Consider the following 26,012-nt stretch of genomic DNA (forward strand, 5'->3'; position numbering starts at 1 on the left):
TGTGTTTGATAGCAAATTAAAGCCGCTTTTGTTTTCCATCTGAGTATTGTTTAACCCGTGTAATGTAACGTCTACATTTCCTTCTATGTCATGTCTCTGCTCATCTAGGAGCCACATCTTCTGTGAGGCTTGCCAGCCTCAGCCCGTGTTCCCATCCTGCCTCCGCCACCTTGAACAAGTCACTTAACCTCTCTGAACCTCCGTGCCCTCTTCTATAAAGGACAGGTAAAGACAGATTGCAGCTTTCGTCGGTCCTAGTAAACCTTAACCAGTTTTGCTAATCATGTGTATTGTACTCGTTCTACTGTTTCCTTTTTTAGGTGTCTCAAAAAAGACCCAGCACGTAGTAGGCTAGCCAGTTTTCATTACTCTTTTTAACATGAAATTCTTTGAATCATTTACATTTTTGTTGTATATCACATGAGGTACGGATTACAGTTGATTCTTTTTCATACCACTACCAAATTGTTCCAGGAGCATTTATGAAGGACTGAACTCATTCCCTAGTGTTTTGTTGCTACGGGTCTGTAATATATTCTATATGACATGTATTTCTGGACTCACTATTTTATTCCATTGATCAGCATCTATACTTTTAAGCATCACACGATAGGTGTTTTTTAACTTGTGCTTTGTAATGAATTTTAAAACCTAAAACATGGGGCATAATTCTTACTGGTTTCAAACCATGTTTCTTTGACTTTTGTCTTTTCATCCCATAGAGTTTTCCATTTCTATAAACTCCTTTATTTTACCAAAGTTTAAGATGGTTCTTATTGTAAATCTTTGTCCTGACTTAAATTTCTATGTGCTTTTGATACACTTAGTAAAAAGGTACTTCTTTTGCGCCATTTCTAGGGCAATCACTAGTAAAGAAAAATGTAACTGATTTTGCGGGTTCACCTGTGTACCTTGCTGTTTGGTAAACAGATTTGCTACTTCTAGTAAATTTTTTAATGAGAGTCTCTAAATTTTCTACATTAGGAATCACACCCTCAACAAAAACTAATCTTGTGGTTTCTCTTTTTAAGAGAAGTGACTTTTCTGCATAGTGTTTCTTGATTTTTTTCCAGTTTGAGTCGTGGTTTTATACATGTGTACACGCACACACACACTCACACACTCACACACACATGCGCATGCACTCTTCCTGTATATTAAAAAAAAAAAGCTTCCTGAGATTAATGTTTTAAGCACTTTCACCTGAAATAGATTTTGTAATTTATTGAGTGACTTCTCAATAGCTATTGAGAGTGAGAAATTTTTAGTATTTTTGTTGCTGAAGTTTTAGTTTGATAAATTTTCTTATGTAATAACAGCCTCAATCACCTAGGCAAATCCCCTTTTCACCCTTATGGATTATTCTTTCCTGGTATGAAAATGTGGTCCAGGATAATATTTATTATTTTTAGTAAGGTAAATTGGTTGTAAAATTTTTTTAGTGTGTAATTCAGATTTGTGGGTGAAAACAACATCTACTTCATTGACTTAATTAAAAACCACAATGTCACTTTCAGTACGTTGTCCAGATATTGTATATCGTGTGAAGTTCCAAAAAGTGGTCAGGCTCAATTATTTTTTTATGTAATTTTTCTATTTCTCTCTCCGTTTTTTTGTTCTGTTTACCTCTATATTATGGGCTATTTTTAATACATATTTTACATTTAATGTAAATGAATTTGACACACTGGTCAATTCATGTTGATACTCTACATCTTGGGGCACCTGGGTGGCTCAGTCCGTTAAGCATCCTACTTCAGCTCATGTCATGATCTCCTGGTTCGTGAGTTCAAGCCCCACATCAGGGTCTGTGCTGACAGCTCAGAGCCTGGAGCCTGCTTCGGATTCTATGTCTCCCTCTCTCTCTCTGCCTCTCTCCTGCTCACGCTGTCTCTCAAAAATAAACATTAAAAAAAATTCACAAAAAATACCGTATGCCTCATCTTCACTTTTAAATTGTTTTCACATATTCTGCATTTATTAATCAGATTGATGGATCACTGTCTTCCAATTTAAAAACGTATTTTATTATCATTTTTTTCTCCAAACTGTTGATTTCTTTTTTTAAAAAATTTTTTAGTGTTTATTTATTTTGAGAGATAGCAAGAGACAGAGTGCGAGAGGGGGAGGGAAAGAAAGAGAGAGAGACAGACCCAGGATCCAAAGCAGTCTCCAGGCTCTGAGCTGTCAGCACAGAGCCCTACGTGGGGATTGAACTCATGAACCACGAGATCATGACCTGAGCCGAAGTGGGACACTTAACCGACTGAGCCACCCAGGTGCCCCTCCAAATTGTTAATTTCTAATCTTAAACTTAATTCTCTCTTCTGACTTTCTTTTTGTTATGATTTGCTACATCTATTTTAACCTGACACCCCCTTTGTAACACCCTCTTTGTTTTTAAGTCTTTGAAATGAACAGAATTTTAATGCAATATCAACTTTTCGTCTGTTTTTGTCTCGTTGAGATGAAGTGTCTCATGGAGACGGCGTATGGTTGACTTTTTTTTTTTAATTGTCAAATTTTTTAAATTTAATTTGCATTGTATATTCTACTTGAAACTACACTTCGAATGATTTTTGGCATGTGTGTGGATATTATAAATAAAATTGTAGTTTTTTTATGTACCATCCTGCATATTTCAATATAAATTTCTCTTCAGGGCATTGTTTTTGACTTTCTTTCTTCCTTTGCATTGTTTCTGAAATAAACTTTTAAACCATTTCCCTTTAAACAAAATCCACGGCTGTCTCAGACAATGGCCGTGTGTTCGATGTAACTCTCACAGTGAGTCTCTGGGTTCGAGGGAAGCTGCTGGGTGTGCTCAGAATAGGATCCCCTGGAAAGAGCTCTCCAGCATCACGTGTCTGAGGCCAAAGCAGACTTCCTCGTTCCATGCAGGTGCAGGTTCCCCCGTGGGAGTGGACTTTTAGAGAGTGGTCATTTCCAGCTACAAGTCCAAGGCCAGGTGTTAGATCCCAGAACATTAGGCAGGAAGCCATGGGTTCTACTCTGAGAAGGAAAACCAGAAAAGGCATGGGGGCTCAGGTCCCCTGCTGACCAAACTGGGGTCCACGGCATGACCCTTGTTCAAGCAGACATCTGGAATAGAAACTCAAGAGAAAGACTCATCAAGTAGACTTACCATGCAGGTTGGGGACTTCAGGTGAATTCTCGTCTAGATTCACACCTGGAACACTGGATCCCAGTGATGGACGGCAGGTTACCTCTCCTAAGCCTGCGTGGTCATGGAGAGCAAAGTGCTTGGGGTCAGGCCAACCTTGCTGGATCTGTGTCTCCACTTACCGTAAGATGTGGAATAAATTACTTAGCCTTATTTTCCTCCATTATAAAGGAGGATAAATATAGCACATACCTCGCACGGTTCTTGTATAGATTCAAAAAAAAAAGAGAGAGTTAAAGATAATAAGTAAAAATGCCTGACACCAGAAAGGCTCAGTACCTCTTAGCTGACATTATCTTATTATCTCCAGACCACAAATGGGAAGCAATCATCCACAGTGTTTCCAGAGTGGGTTTTCTCTGATTCTGGAACTGAGGAGAATTAATTTTTCCACGGACCTGACTGAGGCTGATCAGGGACAGCCACAAGAACAGATACTGTCCTCTGAGTCAAAGACACTCGTGAAATATCCCCACTGAAGAGCGTGCCTTTGTACCTGGCACGGCTGTGTGCCCGGTGCTTTACTGCAGTGGATCCTCAGTTATCAGAGACAGAGGGGAACAGGCTAGCAGTGAATGCTTTGCTCAGAAAACCATTGTGTTTCTTTCTCCGCTTGTGCTAAACTTCTCCTGCTTTCATTTGAATAAAAGGGCTTCGTTTCCAGAAACTCTACACTGACGCTATTTCTCTGACTCGCTTTCTCCATATAGTTCCCCACCTGGTCCATGAAAGAGGATGATGCTGATCTTCAGGTCCCTCTGATTCTGAGATGAACAGAAATCAGCAAAAGGCAAAGAAAGCACATCCATCTGACCCTGACTTGTCCTCACAGCCCACTGACTACCTCTGGCTTTGCTGTTTGAATAACCTCTGGGTGTCCGATCCACCCCCACAGCGCAAGTTTGAACTCCAGAACAAATATTTGTCCCGTTTTTGAACAAAGTTTGAGAGCTTTCTTCTTCTTTTTTCTTCTTTTAAAAAACGCACTCTTCTGCTGTTCCTTTGAACTGGCTTCAGCGAGGAGTGGAATTCTCCCGAGACCCTGCACGGAGAGCTTGGCAAAGCCACCCAGCAAAATGAGTCGACTCACGTGCCTTCTCGTCTGCTTCTTCGTTTCTGTAACACGAGGCTTCGAAATCCCCACCAGTGGACTTCCAGAAGTAAGTACTTCCAGAAAACCCCTTGTCGTTGCCCTGTGCGTTTGCCCAGTAGTCTGTGGCCATTGCTATTTAAGGACTGTGGTCTGTGCGGAAAGGAAATTGTGGTAAAATTCATCTGGGTAGGAGTGTTCGCTTTTCTAATTACTGGAATGTATACTTACCTTTGAAAGCATTAATGGGATTTGCATGAGTATTAAGTCAAATTCAATGGACCGGCCCCACGGGGTGCCATCTATGGAACCCGGCTGCCTACTCCTTATCTGAAAAATGGGGATCCTTGACCTACCCCAAAGGTACTAGGAGAATTCAATGCCATATGTAAACTACCTAGCACCATGCAAGCACTAGGAAGCACTTAATAATTATTAGCTGGATGAGGATGACACATTGCTATCAGTATAAGAAAAGTCACTAACACTATTGGTTTTCATACCCATGTGAACCATGAGTCCTGTAGTGAGGGCACTTTAAATATTCCTGTTGGGAGGAGATGGCCTGCAGGCTGGCAGATGGCAGGAATTATTTCCAGGGAGTTCAAGGCTTCTACTTCAGATCCTTGGCCATCGCCAACAGAAGGAAAGTTTTGGACTGAGTCATTTTGAATGTCACGCAAGAGTTATTCTGACGCCAGAAAAGCAATGTGTGTTAGGGGAATGTCGTAGGAGATGCAGAGGCTTTGTAATACTTGCAGAGTGGATTACCCACAAAAATGCCAAAGAACGGGATGGCAGGGGTGCGGGGGGGGGGGGGGGAAACACCCTGTCTGCTTAGAAACAATCTTATTTTCCAACACCTTAAGAACCCCCGGAGGGTGTTGGAAATCTCACTGACAGAGCCAGGGATCCAAGCCAAGATACCCAAATGTGTTTGTGCATTCCTTTCCTATCAACATTTTAAATTGGAGGAGACGTATGGACATATTTATCCACTCACACATTTGCTGATGCCAAGATCTACCCCATGCCTCCCCCAGGCACCTCCCTGATCACTGGGTTGCAGTGACCCCCACCTGAATGCCCCCATCGTCTTCTGGCCGACTAAAAAATGCGTTCCTTCGTCCAACAAATTGGAGGATAACAGCTTCCATTTGGTCACCTCTGAGACATAACTAGCAAACATGAAAACATTAAAGAAGTCATTGTATTAAAAAATGGGATTTCCCAGAGTTCTAGGAAACAAGATAGCAAAGCATAATGAATGAATCCCTTATGCCTGTCCCTCGCTGCCTCCTTTGCTCTGAATCTTTTTTATTAATAGAAATAAATATCCTAAATTCTTTTCTAAGTTTGCAGAATATGGAGATCTCGTGGAGCTGGCTCCGGGGAAATTTCAGTTTGCACCAGAGAAACAGAGATTTCAGGTACAGTAAGCCTCAGTCTCAAAAGGGACAACGAGTGAAAGAGATCACGACCGAAGGAGGGAAAAGATTAAGATGCTTCTTGCTAAGTGGTCTCAGAGCTTTATTTTTTGTCATAATGGTCACCTTAGTTCCTTAAAGGATGAAGAGCTATGTGTTTCCTTCTAATTTTAAGACTATGGGATGATGTTACTGCCTCATAAGGAAGGATTTCTTCTTAGGGAGGGCATTTCTTCTCCCGGGGGTGGCAGATACCTCCCCCTGAGCACACATCCTCCTGGGGCAGTCACTGCTGCGGTGGGGAGTAGCTCAGAGTCTGGGGACTGGCCATGTCCAAGGCTGTATCCTGGAGGTCGCCAGCAACAGCACAGATGCGTCCTCTAACTCTTGGGGGTGAGTTCTCCAGGGAAGCCAGCCAGGGTGTGGCTTCTCCTGCATGGAGGCCACGTGCTGAGAATGGGGGTGTTTCATGGACACCACACGAAGCCGACCAACGGCTTATTTTGTACGGATGTGACTTTTTGAGTCTCTGAAAGTCCAGGTTTCTTGTAGACCAGTAGTATTGAAACCCAATAGGCAAGTTCTCATGCCATTCGGCCACAAGAGGGAAAACTTCTTCTCGTCACTGAAAATTACATTCAAAAAGTTCAGAAGAGGGTAACTGTTGACCTCACGATGTCACGGAACACTGCCCTAAAACCTCAGTTCATCCCAAATTAGCATAACTAGCCTTATATCCAGCACCTGACTTATTCTGTTAAAGTTCAACAGACATTAGGTGTTCACCCTTTGCTTTAAACCCGTTCGGCTTTCCGTGTCCAGAGGACAATCCTTCACGTGGATAATTCCCTCGCATGGCAGTTGAAGTACAGGATTTTTCACATGACAGTCACTGTTCTTGGCCCCAGAGAGGTAATACCTCAAAATCCCTACCCTCACGTAGCTGAGCCCAATGGAAGAGAGAGACACACGTCCACACTGTCTCGCTTGGAAGGAAGAATTCAGCTGCCGTGGAAACTTAAAGGAAGCGTACCTGGATTTGGGGGTGGGGGGCCATGAGAGAGCTTGACTGACAAAATTCCCCCAGGCTGAGGTCTGAAGGATGGGGGTGGGGTGGGGTGGGGGACAAGGGACCCCGTAAGGCAAAGCACTTATAGACCTTGTGAACGGCGTGCCCGGAGCCCCAGCACCCAGATCACCACGCAACTAAATAAAAAATAAATAAATAAAACAGGATAAAGGTGATACAGGCCACTCAGTGTGTGTTTGGTTGAATGTTTTCATTTAAAAATATTTGTTCTAAAACTGAGGGTTGATGGGGGGTGGGAGGGAGAGGAGGGTGGGTGATGGGTATTGAGGAGGGCACCTTTTGGGATGAGCACTGGGTGTTGTATGGAAACCAATTTGGCAATAAATTTCATATTAAAAAAGAATAAATAAAATAAAATAAAAATATTTGTTCTAGCATTATATCAAAGAATGATGTGCTTGCCAAGTGGCTGGGAAATGTGTTCAGAGAAACATACCATTGGGAAAATAGTATTCGAGACTATTTGACATTTATGTCTTGGCTCCAGTGAATCAATTACAGATCGGTATTGAAGGGAAACAAATTTTTTTTTTTGACTGAGAGAAAGCAGCTTTTGTCCTCTAGGTAATAAGTAACACACTTTTGAAGAATGATTATCTAACTTCCTTTCACAGAGAAGCGTTTCCGGAGAATCTGGAGAAACGATGGTGAGTTTACTTTGATTTTGTTAAAAATTAACGCCGGAATGATTTTCCTGTTACCTATTATCTGGAGATCAATATGGTTGCCTCCTTCGTCTCTATCCCTGAGAGCATTTACCTGACTTGCGAAATATCCTCTTGCCCAATTCTGTTTGGAAGTGTGTCTGAAATTCAGCATGAGAGAAGCCAGGAGAGATGTCACCAGGAGCTGAAAATGTCGTTTCTCTCAACCGTCTCAAGTTTTGCCAACAACACTGGCTTCATCCAAGCACACGTATTCATTCCAGCTTAGCCGTTTTCACTTAAAATATGACACCTAACAGCTTTGGAGGGGGGAACGGGACTGTGAGAGGGAGCTCCCCAACACAACATGGCCCGATTCCCTGAGATGTTCGAAGAAGTCCTTCCTGTGGTGAGAAAACATCAAAAGGAAGTGGTTTACGTTGGCTTCCTGCTCTGCACGGACAGAAACTTTGAGAAGCAAACATTTAAGGGGTAGTAAGGACAGGTAACGTAGCCCGGATTTTGTCTTAGCCTGAAGTTTGCTGGCTGTTACCGAGTCCAGAGGCTTAATCTTGGCTGACGGACTTCGGCACATGACACCTACTATCGAAATAAGCAAATCCGTTCGGAGAAACAAGCAAAATCTTGTGATGGGTCACATCATCGCCATGGTCCTGAAGAAGCTCGCAGTTCTCAGGCATCTCCTGAAAGACGTGGGCTTTTAGTACCTTGCCTTTGACCACACTGAGATACCGTAATTTTTCACACTAGAGCTGCCTTAAGTCTGTAGAGCAGCGTGGGGAAAGGGGATCCAGAGCACGGGACCAATCATCGCGTCCACATGATACTTTCTCTCCACGTTCCATTGGTTGCTCACACCCGGCAGCGTGTTACAGTTTGTATGTTGTTCGAATTGGGGGAAGGAGAAGAAAAGCGGGAGAAGATGGCCCCATAACAGATACGGTGGAAGAAGGCAGGTAGCGGTATGGGGCCGCACGTGTATTTCAACCCCACTGTCCCCTTGCTGCGCCCCACTCTGAAGACACGGCCGGGGTCCCCTAAACCCGCAACCCTGTATCCTTTCCTTTGCGAGGGCCCTGCATTTGACATTACTGCCTGAACTTTCTCGCTCCAACCTTGCTTCCCACAACCATTTTCTACTCGCATTCTCACTTTAAACGTCATTATTAATAGACCCGTAGAGCTGAAAGGCAGCTCCAGAGATCTTAAAACAAAGGCAGGCTTCTGCCTGGAGAATATTCTAAGCGAGGAGAAAGCCTAGTAATACCTGAGTCATATGCTTCGCAATGCCTGAGGATTGTTCATGATAGAATGTAGTGCTGTTAACATCAAATATGTGGTGATGTTCTGTGCCATTTTGCCATGAGTACGCCTATGCTTTCTTACCAATTACAGGACGATGTTGATCAAGTAACTCTTTATAGCTATAAAGTCCAGTCCACTATTACTTCTCGTATGGCCAACACCTTCATCCAGACCAAAGTGGTGAACAACTCCCCACGGCCTCAGAATGTTGTGTTTGATGTTCAGATTCCCAAAGGAGCCTTCATCTCCAACTTTTCCATGTGAGTAACTCCTATACAGACTACAAATTGGCTTTGCTCTACTCATAGAATCAACCCCCCTCATAGTTAGAGTGGACCTTCGTGGCCAACTGCTCCGGTGGTTCTCACTCTCAGAGCTGTGGACCCACCGGATGTCAAGAGTCATGGTGGGCTGGGTCCCCATGATTTGTTTCTGTTCAAAGTATCAGAATTTGTGAAGGATTTGCTTTTCACGCCTCATAAATGAAAGCTAACTAAGCTATCTCTCTGGTAACAACTCTTAGTTGCACTTGAACGTGCTTTCTCGGGGGAGATATATGGAGTAGCCGTGGCTTGTAGGAAACCAAGTATGTGTGCAGAGCAGTTCTGTGTCTCCTGTCATTTGTTTCTCTATGGGGAAAAAATACGACAACTACTGATTAAGTCCAATCACGTGTCCAGTGATCGGATTCCTCAATTAACGCTGAGGACAAATGGCTCATTCAGCTTTGACTTGCATATCTCCTTACGATAAACTCATACCTTCCGGAGCAAGCCACTCAATGGTTGACAGGTCTGTTAGAATTACTTCTCATACTTCACTGAAATCTGTTCCGCTTCTACCCACTGGCTCTGGTTCCACTCACAAAAAATTTTCTTTTCCTAATTCTCTGCAGAATACATACTGAAGTGTTCGAGGATGAAATGATATGCTGTCTGAGATTGGCTTCAAAATAGTCGAGTAGGGGTACAGGAGAATTGAGACCAGCTGAGCACTGACTGATAACGGTGTGGCTCAGGGATGGTTTCCTGGAGGTTTCTTATATTGTTCTATTTTTGTATATTTAAAGATTTCCATAACAAAAAATATTTTTCAGCCCCTCCAGTGCTTTCTACAGTGAAGTCCAATTATCTTGTCCTGCCTGGTGGCTTCACTTATCAAGGCTAAACATCGCTTATTCTTCCAAGTGATTGGATGGCTTTCTACCCCCGATCACTTAGGTGGCCATCCCCACAGTGTGCCCCACCCGGCCACGTCCTTCCCATGTCCTGTGCCCTGCACAGAGCACACGGCTCTGCATACAGTCTGCCTATATTTTTTTTCACTAAGATATTAGATTGAGATACTTCTCATCGGCTTTGGTCTTTCATATACCAAGGTCACCAACGATAACTGTGAATAAATGAAGCGTTCAAATACCACGCACCTTGGCCTCTAAAAACTGCAGAGCATGTTAATCATATTTTCTAAACCAAGCAAAGTAGGTGGGGAAAAGGTGTCAGGTGACTTTGGCTTATATCCTTTGAATTGGCTTAGAAATTTATTTTTTTATTTTTTATTTCTGTAAAAAAATTTTTAGTGTTTATTTTTGAGACAGAGAGAGAGAGAGAGAGAGAGAGAGTGAGTGGAGGAGGGGCAGAAAGAGAGTGGGAGACACAGAGTCCGAAGCAGGCTCCAGGCTCTGAGCTGTCAGCACAAAGCCAGATGCGGGGCTCGAACTCACGAACCATGAGATCATGACCTGAGCCGAAGTCGGATGCTTAACACACTGAGCCATGCAGGTGCCCCAAGAAATTTATTTATTTTTTTAATTTTAGGCAGCCTGTTCAAAAAACAAAAATGTAGAAGGAAGAGCTTTTATGTAGCGGTATAACATGACACTGTGTCTGAAAAATCATCTTTAAAGCTCTTCTACTAAACTTTTGTTTTTCAGCCACATAACCAGCATTTATTCTAGACATCGCTTCTTTCTGTTTTCTTTCATTCTTTTCTTTATTTTCCATCTCATTGCATAGAAGATATGAGGTGACAAAGGATGATAGAACTGTGACATACATTTACTTTGGTCTCTCTCTAGTCAGGGATGACTTTGTGAGACCAGAGAATTCTACGTGAGTTGCCAAGGCCTCCTCTCTGGTCAAAACATTTCTTCTGCTCCTTTTATCAAGGTTGCAAATGTTCTCCTGCTAGAGATAACTTCCTTTTGTCTTAAAGATTTTTCAGTCTTTGAAACTGAGATTGGGTGGATGGGGAGTAGGGCAGACCTGGACACATGGGTCTAGTTCTAGCTCTGTTTTTGACCGACTGTGTGACCTTGAGCAAGGAAGTCACTGTCCCCTGGCTCTGATTTCTCTCATCTGAAGAAGCGGCCTTCAAGCGTGCCTCACCAAGCATGCCAGTGGCTCCTGGGATGGGACACTGGCCCTCACACCTGCAGAAGGTCTAGCATTCTGGGTCCCCTCCCATAATGCCAACGGTACTTTCGGTCATCGGCACAACAAAAGACTTCTCCACGCGTTTCTAAATACCTCCTTGGTGAGAGGCACTATCCCTTTGAGTGCCATGGGCGCCATTTTACTTCTGAGATCCTGTAATTTGATGCCTCTGACCCATCATTAACTTGGTACGCAGTAGATGACAAGCACTTAAAGTGGGGCAGGTAAAGATGGAGAAGGAGAAGGAAGCCAGAGGTCCCCGAGGGAGATGTTAGAGGGATAAACACCCATGTGCTAAGGGATTCCCCAGCACCGTCCTCCTTCCTTCCTCTTCCCCACCCTTGCAGGGCAGTGTGATGCCCCCAGGCTCTTAGAAGAAGAATTTTCTGAACAAATGTAAGCCAGACAACCAGTGATTTCTCAGTCACCTCCCCTGGGCACATTTCTAATTCAAAAGGGATACCCAAAGGGAACACAGCTTAATCTGAAGGGTAGAACTTGAAGATGCGGAGTGATTGTAAATACACGCAGCAACTCCAGAGGGGAAGCTCTCAGGATGGGCGCCTACCTCTTAAGTCACACTCCCAGATAAAGGGACTCCTGACCGTGAAATAGGCAGATGCCTCTCTTCTTGTTACGTCTAGGTGCAACATGAGAATTGCCCCCATTCACTAAATCCTCCAAGGTGGGTTGTTTGTCTTTAGTTTGCTAAGACTGCTACTCGGGACAACTCAGTGGCCCCCTGTCATTTTTTAGGACCGTAGACGGCACGACATTCACGAGTTCAATTAAGGAGAAGACAGTGGGTCGAGCGCTGTACTCCCAGGCGAGAGCAAAAGGCAAGACCGCCGGGCTGGTGAGGTAAGGGCGGGGCCAGCTCGGCTCATCCGTGGCTCCTCCCACTCAATCCCATTTAATTTTTAAAAATCACTCACGGTTGCTTCTAACGCCCACATCATCCTCACTTGCTAACCGTGCTGTTTCCTCTTTAAAACTAAACACCTCAATCAACGATCGCGGTAACCTTGTCGTGTATGTGTTTACATCAGGGCTTACGCTGGAAATGCATATCCCGCTTGATGCAATAATAGATTTCTTCTTTCTGCAAACTTTCACAAACGGAAAGAGCCTCTGGAATGAGGCTCAAATGCCTCAGAGGAAATGCGTGCGGTCTCTGGAACCATCTGAGTTTGGGTTTGAGTCCTGGCCCCACAATTGGGTGGTCCTGAGCAGGTTGCTAATAATCTGTTAGCTTCATCTGTTATCATCTGGGAAATGAGGGTACTGATATCCGTCCTGCAGAGCCGCCGTGTTAGAAATGACGCCTGTCAAGTTCCTGGCGTGGAATGGGGATCGATAACTAGCAGAGGGCACTCAAATCTGTAAGAAGCTCTGGTAGAAAACGATCAGGCAGGAGAGGAGACTAAGCTGTTGGTGGAATTAAAGTTACCTGGAAGTTTCAGTGATGTCTATTGTACCTCCTGTTCACTTTCACGAACACTGCAGCAGGCTTGATTGCCCAGAAAAGCCTAGATGCCCTCTGCATAGACGTGGGGGTCTTGCTCTCCCTCGTGCATGTGGACACTTACGTCAGGGGTGTTAAACTTTTAGGAGCAGGGCTCTTGACATGGAAAACTTCAAAACCGAAGTAAACGTCCTCCCCGGAGCGAAGGTGCAGTTCGAACTTCATTACCAGGAAGTCAAGTGGAGGAAGCTGGGATCCTATGAGCACAGACTCCATCTGCAGCCCGGACGACTGGCCAAACACTTGGAGGTGAGCCAAGATTTGCAGGGCGTGCGGTGACGCCCTCCCCTGAAGGCTCCTACCCCCCTCCTGTGCTTTTCTCCGGGTCATCACCCTTTGGGGGTGCTGGATGCATTCGACTCAGCAAGACAGTGAGGGGCACTGATCAGCTTATGGGTTTGGAGTCCACCCATAAGGAGGGCACTTCCTTATGGATTTCAATGCCAGCTCAGCTCCTTATTAGTTGTGTTCGTTTCCTGGGGTGGCCCTAACAAATGACCACAGCTGGGCGGCTTGAAACAACAGGAATTTATTTTCAGGACACAAATCTGAACTCAGGGTGTTAGCAGGGCCTTCCTCCTAACGGCTTGGGGGGAGAATCCTGGCTTCTCTCGGCGTGCGGCAGCCACTGGCACTCCTTGACTTGCGGCCTCCTAGCCACACCGCTCCGATCTCTGCCTTGGTGGCCACACCATGTGCTCCCCTACGTGTCTCACATTGTCCTCTGCCTTCTTCTTATAAGAAAACTTGTCCTTGGATTTCGAGTCCACTGAGTAGTACAGGAGGATCTCATCTCGAGATCCTTACCTTAACTTCATCTGTGAAGATGCTCTTTCCAAAGGAGGTAACGTTCACAGTTTCCAGACGTGTAGACATGGCTTCGGGGGTCATTGCGGGGGGAGTGCCATTCAGTCATTACGCTGGCCTGCTAACACGGGACTCGTTATCTTGAGCGTCCGTTTTTTCATCTGCAGGAAGGGTACGATAACGTATTTTCCGTGTAATTTATGGCAATGGGTGGCAAATGATAAGGACTCAGTGAAGCTAGTTCTCTTCCTCTGCCCGCCCCCCACTTCCTTACCAATATGAGCTCACCATTGCTGACTTGACTTCACCTGTTGCCCTCCGAAACGAGACAACTCTTTAGGGAGTTTGAAGCTTTGTGACATCACAGGAACATTTTGTGTCGGAGGCAGAGCAGAGCCAGAAGCAGCCCGGGAGAGCATCCAATCCAATCTGCCTCTGCATTTGACAGATAGGCTGTGAATGGCCCTCAGACCGAGAAGACTCCAGGGGATGATCTGATCCTGGCGAAATTTGTATCCTGATTTGGAACGTTGCGTAACTGACCAATAGAACACACTTTCTTCCTGTGACCGCTGTGTGGCATCAGCCTGCTCTCGATGCCACTCAGTTCTTTTAAGTGTCCCTTCGGGCACATACCGTGCCTTTGTGAAAATTAGGATAAGATGCCCTTCCTCCCGGCAGAGGCCGCCTCGTGTCAGGACACGTGACTTGGCAAGTGGGTTATGGGCCACCTCCCAGCATCCTTGATGGTCCTGGCTGGCGGCTCTGCACAACTCAACAATGTGACCCTGGTTATTTTCCTGGGAGTGATGAAGAATGTAGGCCTGTCACCCCCATCCTCTTGCTCAATGCTTGAATCCCATGGTAAATAGATACGATCAGCATCTTGCCTATAGCGATGCAAGTACCGAGGTGGTTAATAATATTAATTAGTAACTGAGTTAATGGTAGGAGGAGGCATATTCTATGTCATTGACTCCTCCCCAAAATTATATATGTGAAGCACCTGCCACTCATAAAGAACAGGAACTTTTTTTTTGTAAGTTTATTTATTTTGAGGTGGTGAGGGGCAGAGAGAGAGAGGGGAACAGGATCCTAAGCAGGCTCTGTGCTCCGCACAGATGTGGGGCTTGAACTCACAAACTGTGAGATCATGACCTGGGCGGAAATCGAGAGCCGGACACTTAACCGACTGAGCTACCCAGGCACCCCTCCCCCCCACCAATTATAAAGTAGGTCTCATTAGCCCTGACTTGCAGATTTATATAAATAACTTGCCTAAGGAACCAGACCTAAGAAGCCATTAAGATCTGGAATTATGTCTGACTGTATCCCAGACTACATTCTATGCTACCAATGCAAGAATTTGAGTTTGAGTCCATGAAGATAATGATTCTTAACACACATACCGAGTAGCACATAAATCTTTCTTGTATTTCTGAAATGTTTGTTCATCCTTAAACTTCCCATGCTGTCAGGAATTCCTTGTTTTTAAAACAAAACAGGTGGAGTCTTAGAATATTAGCAAGGGCGTTAGACCCGGTGGCAAGTTTTCCGAGTTCTGCCAAATCTGCTTCCCGGCCTTCAGTTTCTCATCTGGGAAATAAGAGGTTGGACTAGATGGTTTTTAAGGTACTTTCCAGCCCAAATAGTCTATGAAATATTTCAGTTTCTAAAGAGACTTGATTTCATCCAAAGATAAATGAAGGAGAAATCATAAAGTTAGACCTTCTCCCCGTGCTTATTCCAGAAAAGGTTTCTAATCACCATCGGAAGGACTGGAAATACAGGAATTGCAGGGAACACATCTCTTTTTAACCCCCACCCCAACCCCCCAGCTGTATGTATCAAATCTTGGGAAAATGTTTTATTCCAACTCCTGTGTTCCTTACCGAAAAGTCAACAAATATGGCAAGTGACTCACTCTACACTTGTTCACAGGTAGAATCTTATGGGAGAATGAAAGCAGTATCCCCAGTTCTCTGTCAATTTCTGACTTTTCTCCCTGACCTTCAAGAGCTGCTTAATCAATTGCCAGCATTGACTGGGTCAGACTGTCCTGGGATGGCTGATTTACTCGATTCTGTGTAGATTTAATCCTTACCAACATGGAGAATCTGGAGCTAATGGGAATTTTGGAGGCAAATTAAGTTCCCATCTTGTAACTACCAAGAAAGAAAATGTTGGCTCTGCTTAGACAAGTGTCCATGACTTTATGAAAGCAGATTTGAAAAAATCAGAGGGAATTTTGACATGATTCCAAAGGCAGGTACTTCCAAAGGGGAGATAGCTCATCACTGTTGCAGAGGGTCCTAAATGAGGAAGAGGCAGTAAGGAAACCAATGTGCACATGACTCTATCTGATGACTTCACACGAAAGCAGGCGTGTGCAAAAGAAGAGACATCTCATGGAAAACAAATAGGCTATTGTGGCATGGGGTTAATGGATAGTTTGGCGATATCTACCAGAAAGACGGAGCAGGAGCTATTGGAGGATAGGAAGCGGTGTACAAAGTATTAGGGGCTTGGGCCCTGGGTTTGAAGCCTGCCTCAGCCACTTATGAACTGGGTCACTCTGAATGAGCAATAACAAATAAAACGATAATAGGTAATAACATTATCGATAAGAGTTAAATGAGTTCATACATGTGAAGTGCTTAGCGGACCATGTAGGGTCTATAGAGAGGAAGCCAGGATTATGGTTTTTCCAAAGATCACCCAAAGGGATGTCCTTCTATTTAGCTCTGCCCAAAGCAGGTAGATAGAAAAGACATGAAAAAGCCCAGGAGAGAGCCACAGAGTAACTGCAGAATCCTTTAGAAATGGCTTTCCTTTTTTCCCCCCTTTAACAGCATGAAGACTCTTAGAAACAACAACAGCCCCCCAAAACTGGAATAGGATAGAAACGGGGCATTAAGCCCAGAGGAATAAAGTACTAGAAAGGAAGAACTGAGTTGCCCATCACATGAGATGAGTCATATCCCACAGAAGTTAAGGACCATGAGGAAGTGATCATGGAACCAGGCTGGGTTGTCTCTGGGAAAACTTACAGCAGAGGATGTAGTAATTGTACTTTTTGCTCAAAAAGCCTTGAGGCTTAGAATAATTTGCTTTCCCTTCTCCAGGTAGACGTGTGGATTATCGAACCTCAGGGAATAAAATTTCTTCATGTTCCTGACACATTTGATGGTCATTTTGATGGTGTTCCAGTGCTATCTAAAGGACAGCAGAAGGTATCATAAGTATTGCCCATTGCAAAGGGTCTAAGTGGCTACTAGCTCATGAGTTCTCTTCCCTCCCTGTGCTCTGGGGAACAGAAGAGAGTTCAGGTGTTGAACTCTGTGAAGGAACAGGCACCCCTGGGCAAAATCTAGGGTCTTCCCCAGGGTCTGCAGAACACAACTCCCAACTGTCTCATTGCATTTTGACCACTGACTTTCCCTTTGGGGGCCCCATTTCCCTCAAGTCATCTGCTTGACCAGTAGCCAAAAGACAGCTTCCACATAAATGGTCTCAGTCATAGCAAGAGATCCTCCGCTTAATTCTCTTTACTTCAAGACCAATAATAACCAACAGTGGAGGAGTCCAGTTCCTCTAAGAACCTTTCACAAACTCATTCTCGAAGCTGGTAGCCATCTCTCTGGTGGGGGAAGGGAGGCATTCTTTGGCTATCTTGAAAAGTCCTGAACCAGAAACCAATGTGACAATACATTTCATATTAAAAAAAAAAAAAAAAAAAAAAAAAGAAAAGTCCTAAACCTTGGGCAACAGTGCCACAGGCTGGCAGATACTCCCTCACATGCCCGGCACTGTCCCTTGCATTGGAAATGGGACAATCAGTGGTTCCTGGGTAGAGGATGGCCATCAAGCCTTGGGCAGTGCCTCTTTACCTGTGTGCGGCTGTCAGCCCCTCCTCTGGGGAGGGACAGGCGCAGAGGCGGGGCTCTGACATCACCGTTCTTTCCAGGCACATGTTTCCTTCAAGCCCACTGTGGCGCAGCAAAGAAAATGCTTCAATTGCTCTGAGACCGCGGTAGATGGAGAGCTGGTGGTGATGTATGACGTGAACAGAGAAGAGAAAGCCGGTGAACTTGAGGTGGGTAAAAACAGTCTAGGAGAAGCACCATGCTGAGGCCAAACAACTGTTCCTTGTTGAACAGACGCCCTGGCTTCCGGGCGGCCCCTAGCGGTCAAGGCAAGTGTCGAGTTGCAGGGAACGGACCACAGTCATGCGTCTCTAAGTGTTACTAAGCATTATCTTTTCATAGGAAGACAACTAAACAGAGGGTCATTGGGTTTCATGTCCTTGTCCCAGAAAGGTTCTTCTAGGCCTTCTATGAAGTACAGTAGAAAACCACAGAATGGGAGTTTTGGATAACCTTCGAAGGCCCTTTGTAATTAAACTGTCAAAGAAAGCAGGGAGGTTGTGGGGCTGGGTGGATGGAACAACCAAGAGAAAGATCTGGGCTAATGGTGAGTTCCAGGGCCAATGTTCTTTGTGAGATTTCTAAAGTTTCCTTTCCCCTTTTGCCATGTCCTAGGTGTATGTCTGTATTTCCCTTGTGCTCAGGTAAGAGCCTCATAGAGGGTGTCCAAGAGCCTGTGCTCTCCAGGACAGGGAGGTCGAGAAGCGTCCACAGCGACACCCTCCACAGTTAGCCATTGTACTGTCTTGGTAGAAGCAACCAAAGGGCAGTGGAAAGAGAACTTGGGGAGGCAGGCATCAGAGCCTGCAGTAGAAGACAACGATGATGATCAGGAAGGTAGCTGGAGAGGCCTTCTAATACCTTCTAGAACAATCCGAACCTAGCACCCTAGAGTGCTCGTAAAGGTCCTTCGTGATCTGTCCTGCTGATTCTCCACCCCAATTCCTTGAATTCTTAAATTCTATAGCCCTCGTGGTCCTGGACCGCTCGCAGACCCCCTAGGGTGTTATGTTTTCCTCACCCTTGTCTAGAACTTCCTCCCTACTCCTACCTGTACCCCCAAACCCTGCCCAACTCCCACACTGGTGGACCAACTCCAAACTCATCTTCAAGGCCAGTGTAGATGTCAGCTTGGGAAAGACTCCCCCATCTGAGTCAGATCACATCCGCTGGGCATTCTTGGAGCCCTTTATTTTCCTCATCCTAGCACGTAGCACTCTATGTTATTGCCTCTTTACTTGTCTGCATCCTGCTTTACTGCTGGCTAGCACGGTGCCTGGAACACAGGCTCTCCGTGAAGACCGGGTGTGTGGAGGGAGTGGAGGGAAGTGCCCTGGGAGTTAAAGTACCCAGAAGGCTTGGGCGCGCACGGGAAAGGAGTGAGGGAGAGAAGGAAGGAGAAGGGAGAGACCTGGGTAGACACCAAGCCTCTGTTCTCTCCTTTACGACCAGCCTGCTTCCACACCTCTCCTCTCTTAGCCCCTGGGCCCCGTCTTCCTACACCCTAACCACCGTGTTCTGTTTTCCAGGTATTCAATGGATATTTTGTCCACTTTTTCGCTCCTAACAACCTGGACCCAATTCCCAAAAACATCCTCTTTGTCATCGATGTTAGCGGCTCAATGTGGGGCATAAAAATGAAACAAGTGAGTATCCCCTTGTTGGCAGTGGTACATGGGGCTCCCCGCCTTCCTTGGTCCCCTCCGAACACGGCAGCCATTCAGTGCACCTGTCCCATCGGGCCTTGTCTCGGTCCCCTCGGGCCACTGTGACAAAGCACCACAGACGCCGGTGGCTTGTAAACAACACATGTATGTCACAACTCACCATTGGGAACATTTTCATCTCGGTTCCTTCTCGCACTGAGCACTCCTGTGCTTCCGTCTTGCTCTTCTGCATAACGTTTTACTTCAGCACCTGCCCATTGTTCATGGGTCCTTATAGGCACATCGTTTCTAATCACACGGCAGTTCCTTGAGGGGGGCCATCCTGCCTTATGTCTCCCAGGCTGCGGTTCAATATGAGCTAGTCCAGCGTTAAATGGTATAGATGAGGTTCTATAGAACAAAAGAGGAAATTTGTTTAATGTCTATTTTTGAGACAGAGAGAGAGAGAGAGAGTGCAAGCAGGGAGGGGCAGAGAGAGAGGGGGACACAGAATCCGAAGCAGGCTCCAGGCTCTGAGCCATCAGCCCAGAGCCCGACACGGGGTTCGAACCCACGGACCGTGAGATCATGACCTGAGAAGTCAGACACTTAACCAACTGAACCACCCAGGCGCCCCTTCTTTTTGTTATTTTTTTAAGTTTTTTTAATGTTTATTTATTTTTGAGACAGAGAGAGACAGAGAATGAACAGGGGAGAGTAGGAGAGACAGGGAGACACAAAATCCAAAGCAGGCTCCAGGCTCTGAGCCGTCAGAGCAGAGCCCGACACGGGGTTCGAACCCACGAACCGTGAGATCTTGACCTGAGCCAAAGTCGGAGGCTCAACTGACTGAACCACCCAGGCACCCCACTTTTTGTTATTTTAAAGAGGAGTGTAGGGGCGCCTGGGTGGCTCAGTCCTTTGAGCCTCCGACTTTGGCTCAGGTCAAGATCTCACGGTTTGTGAACTCAAACCCCGTGTCGGGGGTTTGCCTGCTCACACTCTGTCTCTCTGTCTTCTCTCTCTCTCTTTCTCAAAAATAAACATTAAAAAAAAATTAAAGAAAAGCGTATTAGGAATCAAGACTGCCACTTGCAGGGGATTAAAATTTTAAATAGGTTTGTCACCGAAACAGCTGCCTGCATTGAGAAGAGCTGGCGGAAACCCTTCAAAGGTGTGGGGAGAGGCACGCAGCTCTCTGGGGGCAGACGGCTGTAGGTGGCGGGGCCAGCCAGGGCAAGAGCTCTGAGTCAGAAGTGTGCCAAGTGTCCAAAGAACAGAGAGCAGCCCGGCAGAGAGGAGCAGGGAGAGGGCAAGGGAGACGAGCTTCAAGAAGGGAGGGGCAGGACAGGTCGCTTGAAGCCCATTAGGTCACCCTGAGAACCTTGGCTCTATCTTTGAGAGAAATGGAGAGCTACTGGGGGTTAAGATGAAGGAAAGGCCCCATCTGACATGTTTACAGCATATCCCTGTCCACTGTGTTGACAACAGACTGGTGTGGAGGTGGGGATAGAAACAGGGAGGCCAGAAAAGCAGCTATTGCTGTAACCCAGGCAAGACATGATGGCGGTGTGGACTAGTGGATGTGGTAAGAGGCCACTGGAATCTGGAATCTATCTGGAAGGTGGAATACACAGAATTTTCTAAAGCTGGGAGGTGTGAGAAGAAAAGAGGACTCCAAGATGCTCCGAGCTCTTAGCCTGAGCAGTCGGAAGGAAGGATGCAGGTCGCCATGGGTGAGTGGGAGAAGACAGGCAGAGCGAGACTTCGTGGGGGGACGCTGGGGGTTCAGTTTTGGACGTGTGAAGTTTGAGACGCCTGTTAAGCATCCGAGCGGACGTGTCCATGATGCTATTGGCTGTGCAGGTCTGGGTTTCAACCATGAGAAATTGACTGGGGCGCCTGGGTGGCTCAGTTGGTTAAGCATCTGACTTCAGCTTAGGTCATGATCTCACGGTTTGTGAGTTCAAGCCCCGCATTGGTCTCTGTGCTGACAGCTCGGAGCCTGGAGCCTGCTTTGGATTCTGTGTCTCCCTTTCTCTCTGTTCCCCACCCCCCTCTCTCTCTCAAAAATAGAATAAACATTAAAAAATTTTATTTTGAAAAACATGAAAGATCGAGATGTACAATCAGGACTTACTAGTATGTGCAAGGTATTTGCAGCAATGGGACTGGCTGAGAAGTAAGTGTAGATGGAGAAGAAACCCGAGAGCGAACCCTAGGATATTCCCATAGCTAGAATTTGGGGAGAGGAGGAGGAACCGGCAAAGAAGATTAAGGAAAGGCAACCAATGAGAGGAAGAGAAAACCAAGAGAGTCTGAGGTTTTGGAAGATAATGAGGAAGTCAGAGGAAGGAAGATGGTGTGATCATTTGGTTCAAATGATGCTCGTAGATTGAATCTCGTGAAAAGGATGAACAGTCCACTGGATTTGACAACCTGAAAGTCACTGTGATCTTGATGAGGGCAATTTTTTGTTGTTGTTTATTTATTTACTTTGAGAGAAATAGAGAGGGCGAGCGAGGGAGGGGCAGAGAGAAAGGGAGAGAGAGAACTGTAAGTAGGCTCCGTGCTTTCAGTTCAGAGCGCGACGCAGGGCTCAAACTCATGAACCGTGAGATCAGGACCTGGGCGGAAACCGAGAGTCAGACGCTCAACTGACGGAGCCACCCAGGCGCCCCTTGATGGGGGCACTATTAATGGAGTGGTAAAGGTGAAAATCTGAATGGAGTGGGTTTGCAAGAGGATACGAAGAGAAAATTTGGAAATGGTAACTGAAGAAAGAGGGTGGGTGGCTGGGCTTGGAAAATACATTTGATTTCCAGGCACTCCTAAGAGGGCACCTGAACTTTGTGATTCTTAACTAAAAAGGGAGCCTAGTCAAAATGGTTGTGCCTAACAAAAGAAACCAGTAAAAGTTTAAGCATCATAAATGCAGACAATACATGTTGGGGATAAGTGAGAGACGAGTCGGTGTTGACTGGGGTGGATTCAAGAGGTTTTCTGGAAGGATTGCAGCTTGAGTTGGTACTTGAAATATGACTAGGATGAATTCTTGGTCTTCCTCCTTTCTTCTTGGGCCTCAAGCTTCTGTGACGAGACCCTTCTCCGTTCTTTTCTGAAACAGACAGTGGAAGCCATGAAGACCATATTGGATGACCTGAGAGCTGAAGATAAGTTCTCCGTAGTTGACTTCAACCACAATGTTCGGACCTGGAGACACGATTTGGTCTCAGCTACTAAATCACAGACTGCAGATGCCAAGAAGTACATTGAAAAAATCCAACCTAGTGGAGGCGAGTGACTTTAACCTAGAGCCCACTGAGAAACTTTCATAGGGTTCAAAATTTCATTCACTTGGGACGCATCCTTTCCTATCACAGCGGTCTTTGCCCCGCCCACCACGGCCTGCCTTAAATGTTACACGTATTATTACAGGATGAATACTAAGTCCGTGTGAAGGTACAGGGCATACCCATCCCACACAACTTTGTAACCATTCCAGTCCTTCTCAGCAGCCTTGTTACGGTCATAGCATCAAAGGCAACTGTCCACAGACCAGTGTCCCAGCATGTCAGCAAGGGAGATTTAGGTACCTTCAATTTGGTGCATAACAAAGTGACGGAGGGGTGCTTTGAAAGGACTAATTCATCTTTACGGGAATAGTTTGCTACAAAGTGAATATTTTACTCCACTGGGGAATCTTGACCAGCCCAGGGAAACTTTGTGTCCCTTGGAAAGTAAGTGAAGGATTTGGGTGCTGACTAACTTACGTAGGAGTAGTCGCAAGACAGACGAACCTGAACCCGGGATGTGATTGTTTTCGTGCAAAGAAAGCGTACCTAACGTAACTGCACATAATGTTACTCTAACAGGAACAAATATCAATGAAGCCTTGCTGCGGGCCATCTTTATTTTGAATGAAGCCAATAATTTGGGATTGCTGGACCCTGAATCCGTCTCTCTGATCATTTTGGTTTCTGATGGCGACCCAACAGTAGGCAAGTAGCTCGTCAATTTCCTAGTGACAGATATTTCGCTCTTGTTTCTCGGGAACGTGATTGGCTTAAAATGGGAAATCTCATGGCACTTGCCCGAGTTTCTGAACCATTCTAACGCCATGCTTTGTAAAAGGAGGCTTCTTTTGACCCTGAAGCGTTCACCCTGCTGAAACCCAGTCCCAGATATTTTCTGGTGATGCTCTTAAAGCTCAGGCTTCACCTGCACAACGTGGGGGACACTTGAATGTGAATTGGCATAGCATGCTGTCGCATACTTAAGGTGTGTGTGATGAGTCTCTGTCCCCCGAGTCTGCAGCGCACCTCTGGAGTCCGCAATAACGTACGTTCTTGTTCTCCACAGTCCTCCAGTTACTCATGGCACCTGGAGAAATTGCTTCTTTCTGATACATCCTGCACATCGACATCTTTTCCACAAAATGGCCCATCATCTCCTGGCTTCTGTCATGCGCTGTTGTTATCTTGATCTGCTTTAGTTGTGTCCCTGTGCTGACAAATACAACTAAGGGTGCATGCTAGATTGTGTTGCAGCCTGCCGTGTAGACAAGGCTTGTGCCTGACGCAGCTCCATGGAAGGAAGTTGAGTGGCCAGTCAGGACAATGGCAGCCAGAGTCCTAGAAAGACGGAAAGCCACCATTTTACCAATACTGAGACGAGAACGGGAGTCATTACGTAGCATTTGTTGTAGGTTCAGTATTTCCTCCTTCTCAGATCAAATTACTTTTAAAATTCAATCTGAGGGGCGCCTGGCCGGCTCGGTCCGTGGAGCATGCAACTCTTGATCTCAGGGTAGTGAGTTCAAGCCCCACGTTGGGTGCAGAGATTACTTAAAAAAACTAAAATCTTCAGAAAGAAAGAAAGGAAGAAAGACAGAAAGAAAGAAAGAAAGAAAGAAAGAAAGAAAGAAAGAAAGAAAGAAAGAAGGAAGGAAGGAAAATTCAATTTGAGAATAAAATCATCTGGAAGAAAAGGAAACAGTAAAAAATTAAGTCTGTTCCTCATTTCTGTACCTTAACCATCCAGTTCCTGTCCCTGGAGAAAGCCTTTGGTTACCAGTTTCTTGCATATCTTTCCAGAGATATTTTGTGCATATCTGTAGACTACATATACACATATACACACGTATATGTCAATACATATACACACATACATGCATGTGCATCTGCAAATACATCCTACATATACCGATGTTTACATTGTTTTTCCCCTTTAAAAATGTGTCTTTGAGATCATTCAATATAAACACATAAAAAGTTGCCTTGCTCTTTCTAATAAACTGCTTAGTATCTCACAGTTTGAATGTATCATCATCTGACCGTATCATCATCTGATGGACCTCCTTTACTCGTGTACGTTTGTTTTTGTTTTCAATACGTTGCTATTCCCAATAATGTTACTATGTATGGTTGCCCACACTTCATTTCCATTTGTGTGAGTGCAGCCGTAAGAAAAATTCCTAGAACTGAGTCGCTGGGTCAAAAGGTTAAGTGCATTTTTAATTTGACAAAAACTTGGGTCTCCCGAGTGGCTCAGTCGGTTAAGCATCTGACTTCAGCTCAGGTCATGATCTCACAGTTTGTAAGTTCGAGCCCCGGGTTGGGCTCTGTGCTGAGAGCTCAGAGCCTGGAGCCTACTTTGAATTCAGTGTCTCCCTCTTCCCCCACTCATGCTCTCTTTCTGTCTCTCAAAAAAGGATAAACTTTAAAAAAATATTTAATTTGACAGAAATTTTCTGTCTCCATGATTTTCTTTCAAAATCATTATAACGAGGCCCCCTCATTCTTTCCTTTCTGTCATCATCAACTTTAGGTGAACTGAAATTGTCAAAAATCCAGAAAAACGTGAAGCAGAACATACGAGACAATATCTCCTTGTTCAGTTTGGGGATAGGATTTGATGTTGACTATGATTTTTTGAAGAGACTGTCCAATGAAAACCGTGGGATTGCTCAAAGGATCTATGGAAATCAGGACACTTCTGCCCAACTCAAAGTAACATTTTTTCTCTTTCTTTTGTCCTCCTTCACCCAAAGTCATTCAACTAGCAAGATCTGATGTCTAAAAGAAAACAGCCAAATTTAAGCCCAAACTGTCATTACTTCAGCTTCGTTCAGCCGCAAGAATCAGGAAGTGTTCGATTGCTTCCTCACCCGGCCCACACTGCACGTATATCTACACGGATAGTGAGGCGGGAGGCAGGAAGGGGCCGGGCACACGCTTCCCGACTTCCTGAGCAGTTCTCCCGAGGCATTATCAATGCTTCTGGGCTCTCCAGTCTTGTTAAACAACTGTCCTTGTCTTCATGGCCATTGTTTCCCCTTTAAAGTACGTTGGCATCTCGGTGTCAACTTTTTGTGATGCAACACAGATCAAACTACAGCCTGGAGGTTTCCTTAAATGTAAAGGAGATGAGTTACTTGTTTATCTCGCCTAAATGGACAAGAAAAAAAGATGTCTTTACCCCACCCTCTGTCAGTACCAGGTACCGTGTGGCAATGGCAGGCACCATATTTAAAGTTGGGGACAGGAGGGGCGCCTGGGTGGCTCAGTCTGTTAAGCGTCTGAGTTTGGCTCAGGTTCTGATCTCATGGTTCACGAGTTCGAGCCCCACATCAGGCTCTGGGCTGTCAGCTCAGAGCCTGGAGCCCATGTTCGATTCTGTGTCTCCCTCTCTCTCTGCCCCTTCCCTGCTTGCACTCTGTCTCTCAAAAATAAATAGATGTTAAAAAAAAATTTTTTTTTAATTGAAAGTTGGGGACAGGAAAGGCATAAGGGGCAGTTTGGGAATATCAACCCAGCTGACTTTTCTTATTATAAGTATTTATGAGCTTTTTATGCTGGTTATAAAAGGGGGAAAAATGCTGGGCTGTTAAGTCAAGGGTAATGGTCTTAA

At 45.3% G+C, this 26,012-nt stretch overlaps 1 protein-coding gene across 1 annotated transcript in view; it reads left to right on the forward strand.

The window, feature by feature from the left end:
* Positions 1-4,117: 4,117 nt before the first annotated feature.
* The window catches only part of ITIH2 (inter-alpha-trypsin inhibitor heavy chain 2), a 36,844-nt gene continuing 14,949 nt past the window's right edge, over positions 4,118-26,012 (forward strand). The window contains exons 1-12 of the mRNA XM_030321123.1: positions 4,118-4,344; positions 5,630-5,704; positions 7,406-7,438; positions 8,852-9,021; positions 11,953-12,057; positions 12,808-12,970; positions 16,654-16,761; positions 17,496-17,624; positions 18,984-19,100; positions 22,228-22,396; positions 22,976-23,101; positions 24,930-25,111. Coding sequence (XP_030176983.1) covers positions 4,261-4,344; positions 5,630-5,704; positions 7,406-7,438; positions 8,852-9,021; positions 11,953-12,057; positions 12,808-12,970; positions 16,654-16,761; positions 17,496-17,624; positions 18,984-19,100; positions 22,228-22,396; positions 22,976-23,101; positions 24,930-25,111 — 1,461 coding nt within the window. The 5' untranslated portion in view covers positions 4,118-4,260. The remainder of the gene's footprint in view (positions 4,345-5,629; positions 5,705-7,405; positions 7,439-8,851; positions 9,022-11,952; positions 12,058-12,807; positions 12,971-16,653; positions 16,762-17,495; positions 17,625-18,983; positions 19,101-22,227; positions 22,397-22,975; positions 23,102-24,929; positions 25,112-26,012) is intronic.

This window comes from Lynx canadensis, chromosome B4 (assembly GCF_007474595.2).
Source record: "Lynx canadensis isolate LIC74 chromosome B4, mLynCan4.pri.v2, whole genome shotgun sequence".
Lineage (NCBI taxonomy): Eukaryota > Metazoa > Chordata > Mammalia > Carnivora > Felidae > Lynx > Lynx canadensis.